Raw genomic sequence first — 4,923 nt, 5'->3', positions numbered from 1 at the left:
CAATTTATTGGAAATATTAAAGTACCTGTTAAATTTTAATGAAGTTAGTACTGTACCATATACATATATATTAAAACAAATTTAGATAAAATGCCTTCATCCAGCGACTTGCTGGTTCCTTAAAATTTATACCAAATAGTTTATGGCTTCTATAATGATTCCATGTGCTTTTAAAAACACAATCCCACCACATCAAATAATAAAAAGGTAATCAAACAAGTCAAAGACTTCCATGTCCTTTAACTTTTTTTTTTTTCCTTCACTGCATCACTTCAACATTTGGTAAAGTAAAAATATATCACTTGGAAATAAAAAAAAAGACAAAGCCAGTAAAATCCTTTTAAGATTGCCAATTGCCTCCAGGTTATCAGAGACTTGAATGTGCTTCCCCAATACTGTAGCTCTCACACGCAAAGTGTTTCTTGCAGTATGAGCAAAGCTCAAACGGGCGGCATCTGCAAGGGTCGAACCAGTTTAGAAATTTAACAACCATATCATGAGTGCATGAAACACAATATTTTCTTTATAGTATTTATAAATATATCATACAATACTGTTTCCTGTTATGTCATATACCAATATGGCATTGTACAATAAGCATAATGCCATCTGATTCTTACAAAAGCGAATCATTTAAACAAGTCAGTAAATAAAACGGTAATACCCGCTTTTAGGCATACAGATTGTAAAACTGAAGTTTACTTTTCTTTTGATCGGTTCTGCGCAGCAACAGAGAAGTAAAAGATGCAACATAAGAATCAAAATGGCTAATACGCAAAAATTGTTATTCACAGTGACATGGCTACATATATGCATTATTCTATGCATATTCTTTCCGTTTTGTTGGATTTCAAGATGAAAAAGCACTTGCTTTCTACAGGTTCACAAAACAGCATAAGAACAATAACAATTGAAGAGAACGCAATGGAGGCATTAAGTCTGGATTAACAAACTACTTCCCGGGATTTGTATCCACTTCTGGAGACTCCCGAGTCCAGATGATGGGGACGGAAACAACTCCGCATCACTCAGAAACAGGTGAAGGTGTAACTTTTGTTTGCTTCCCAGTCCTCTGAAAAAATTTACATTTCAATCTTGCGTTTCCATTAACGTCCATCCTGAATGTCACCTAGTCCGCCTTTTATAGCCAAGTTCAGTGTCACTACAAAAGAAAGCAATTTGGACGATAGTCACATGGATTAGCATCTATAAAGCTTTAATGGCATGGAGAGATCTATATAAAGAAGGGGGGCCACAACAACCCCATGCAACGCTACAGGCTTGGGGGGGGGGGGGCGGGGGGGGAGGGCGGTAGCCTGGTTGGCACGTCAACCAGATGAAGTGGCTGAGGAGCCATTTATCGACGTTTTCCGTGCTCTGTTGGTAAAGGAGGACTGGTGGTTACTGCTGGGGCTGCTGCTGGTGCCGTTCATGGTGCTGGAGATGTGCGGGAACTGGGGGTGCGGAGACTGGACCGGCGTGCTGGGGCTGGGCAAACAGGAGGAGGTGGAGGGGATGCCTCCCGCCGGGCTGCTGGCCTTGTCGCTCCCAGAGTCACTTTCCAGCTCCCCGCTGTTATTCAAGCCTTCCCTCTGGTGACTGATCTTCATCCTCTTGCAAGTAGGTCGGACCCGGTATTTCAGGGGGAGAGGCCCGTTCTGCAAGGCAAAGGGGAGACCCTGGTCAGTGCCCGCCCAGGGCCACGACCTGCACTCCCCCGGGGGGAAGCATGCTGGCCATACGCTGGCCATACGCTGGCCATACCCACCCGCCTCCAGGTATAGATGTAGGCAATATCCATCAGGGTGTAGTAGTCCTTCAGGGGCTCTTCTTCATACATCACATCGATCTGTTCAAGATAGGAATCTTGCATTAAGGAGCATCCAGGCATTTACCCCCAGTGTATGTTTGCTCTGAGGTGAAAGTAGCCCTGCTGCCATATAGACCAGAAAACTGAAAAAAACCCCAACCCTATACCCAAATTAGCAGGGAATAGGGAACTTTCATATCTATTAGATATGTTTTGAATACATTAAGGAGCAATTTCTTTATACCTCGATAGTAACAGCATCAAAAAAATTACAGAGTGTCACCGAACTCTCCGAATAGATACTTTTAAAATAATGTTCATACTCCCATCAACATATTGCACACCCCAGATACACCTGGTAGTTAGTATTTGCTGGAACTGGCTGTGATGAGAAAATGAGCGCCAGCCAGCATTGGCTTAGAACAGCGAGACCGATTTTAACAAAAAAACAATTAAAAAAAAAAATCCCTCTTTCCCCTCAGGTACCTGGAAAGTGTTAGGTATGTCCATTTTACTCCGCAGGAACTTTCTCAGATGCATCACTGTCATCGCTGCTGGGCAGCGTAAGTATCTTTTGTCATTCACCTGATGGCATAGTAAAGAAAATCAGTCTACTGAGAGCAAGCAATTACTTCCACCAAAGTTGTGTTCTAACATTTTGTGTTAATTTTTTCACAAAATGCACTTTATTAAAAGATGAATTATAATACAACAATTTCTGCTGCCTTACAAGGAACAACAGAAATAAGCGGTAAATTACAGTTCCAGAATAAGTAATAAAAATGCAACTAAAGATTTTTACCTCACAGTAAACCCCTTTTTAGAATATATATGTATTACATACTGACGTTTAAAATTAATTAATAAATAATTTATTGCAGAATCTGCCAAAAAATCATATTCCACTTTAAAAGTGACACTGCAGGTATTTTTTTTATGTTAAAAAATTGTTTACATATACAGCTATATGAAGATGCTTGACCTCTACCTAGTGTGCTAGTAGGAAATACGTTTCTTTGGTTCCAGATACACATACCCATGTATTTTTTTCAGCTACAAACCTGCCCCCAAGATGTTTGTGTGTGTTACGTTTCCTCTAGAGTAAGGAAAAGTTATTTACCTCCTCCTTTGATTTTTCTTTCTCCTTACTTCCTTTTCGTTCCAGTCTGTGAGAAGAAATGAAACAATTACAACAAATAATAAATGTAGCTGCTATCAGCCAGGTAAACATAAAATATTGCCATTCTGGAACTTGCCTATTCTGGTCAAAGAATTCAATGGATAAGCTTATTATCTCGTCGTCTGTTATAATTCTTTTGTCTTCATCAGCCACTTCTCCCCTGTCTTCATTAGAGCCATTGGCAGCTGCGCAGAAATTTCCACAATAATTTACATTTTGAAATTCAAATCAGGAAGAATGGCAATTCTCAGTAACAAGAAAAAAAAATCTCCATTGCAAGATTATGAATTAAAGGTACCTAACTGTTAAAACAATAAACTTTTATTATGTTGAATTAAAATTCTGTCATGGTAATATGTAATTCATAAGTCAAAAAGGAAACAGCAAAGCAGCTACGTCAATGCTACATTTATTAAAGTTGCGAACGAGAAGCTTTTACCATCAGCCGACGGGTGAGCAGCATAAAAATCCCTTCTTCTTTTCATTTCATCTAGATGGAAAAGCATATATTTTTCTTTTAGTATTTACTCTGTACCTCCTGGTATTGATATAGGATAGCAGCTCTGGTTTTGTTTTTCTGCTCTTAAGAAAAAACCCGATTTAACTACTTACTTTTGAAAAGGCCTGGTACTAGCTTGTATACAATATCTTGGAGAGTTTTATCTGACCTGCAGAAAGAACAACCCCAAAACATAAAATTAAGCAGGTGAAGCGATATTTTAATCCAAGCGGCAGCTCCTCATTTATAATCTTTCACAACAATGAGGCATCTTCTACAAAGTGGGAGGCTAGTCATAAAAAGTTAACTGAGGAGACCCTGTAATCAAACCAACACTGCTCTAAGCACCGCTGTGAAACAAAACTCATCTGCGCTACCACAACTCAAAAATAATCTCCTCGGACAGAAGGCAGGCCTGCAAAACTACGTGTCCCCCCTATAATATAAAGGGAGCAAAAAGTAAGACTGACAAGAAGAGTATTTCTGAAAGGAGGAGCATGCTTTAAAGGCTTTTGCCTTTCGGCTTGGAAAGTTGCAGCAAGAGTTCTCCTGACTAGGAGCTATGGCTGGTGTGAAGCATGCCTGGGAGGAACAGAGAGCAGAGGTAAAAACTGTCGGGCTGGTGGACATGAGGGTGGGAGAGAGGGAAGAGGCGTTGCCGCGTATGCAAAAAAACCCCCACAAAACACCCAACAAAAACTTTCTGTCTCGCATCCAGAGAAATCTTCCATTTCAATCAATGACAAAACTCCAAAGAAAGAGCATACACACGCGTTAGCTTGTAAATTGGCAAGTCCTTTCAGATTTAAATCGCAGACGAGGAGATAACATCGAGGCGACTACTGCTGCTCTCCCCGTGGAGAGTAAAATAAGAGGCGCAGGGTGCGCGTCGCGTCTTTCTCCTACCTTATATTCAAAAGCGGTCGAGTTTTGTGAACTTGGACATCACAGATAGGACAATACTTGCTGGTCTCCAAGTAGCGCACGATACAGGTCTTACAGACTGGAAGGCAACCACGGCAGCATTTTAGTGATGCTGGTAGGTGACGCTCAGCTATGCACAGACCGAGGTGCGATTTTCTAAACTATGCAAGCCATTGTCAGCAGCGCGCTGCTTAAGCTAAACAAATACCCAAATAAGCTGCAATTACCATGAAAAGGAGACGCTTAGAGCACATATATTATTACTTTAACAAAGACCGTAGGGCCGTCGTCAGAAAAACTGCACCGCGGACGGGCCACCTATTTCCCAGCCCGCCGGGGAGGCGGCGGTCCCGGGCTCCGCGGGGGAGGGGAGGTGGGGGTCGGGGTTTTTTTGTGTGTGTGTTCCCGGGATGCCGGGAAAGGTGGGAAGCAGCGGGGGAAGGACGCGGAGCGCCGGGTCGTACTTACAGGAGTGGAGGCACTCTATGATGGTTGTTGCATCAATGAAGT

At 41.8% G+C, this 4,923-nt stretch overlaps 1 protein-coding gene across 1 annotated transcript; it reads right to left on the bottom strand.

The window, feature by feature from the left end:
- Positions 1–1,328: 1,328 nt before the first annotated feature.
- On the bottom strand, positions 1,329–4,918 carry BMI1 (BMI1 proto-oncogene, polycomb ring finger; the record flags this gene model as incomplete). Its single annotated transcript, XM_010289364.1, has 9 exons — positions 1,329–1,658; positions 1,769–1,849; positions 2,297–2,395; positions 2,931–2,976; positions 3,067–3,175; positions 3,430–3,480; positions 3,603–3,658; positions 4,396–4,492; positions 4,882–4,918. Coding segments are annotated over 9 exons (906 nt in total), but the record flags the coding sequence as incomplete, so codon positions are not given.
- Positions 4,919–4,923: the final 5 nt, after the last annotated feature.

The sequence above is a fragment of the Phaethon lepturus genome, unplaced genomic scaffold (genome assembly GCF_000687285.1).
Source record: "Phaethon lepturus isolate BGI_N335 unplaced genomic scaffold, ASM68728v1 scaffold33820, whole genome shotgun sequence".
In the NCBI taxonomy this organism is placed as follows: Eukaryota; Metazoa; Chordata; class Aves; order Phaethontiformes; family Phaethontidae; genus Phaethon; species Phaethon lepturus.
The sequence above is the reverse complement of the archived record's forward strand: the minus strand, read 5'-3'. Positions and strand labels throughout refer to the sequence as shown.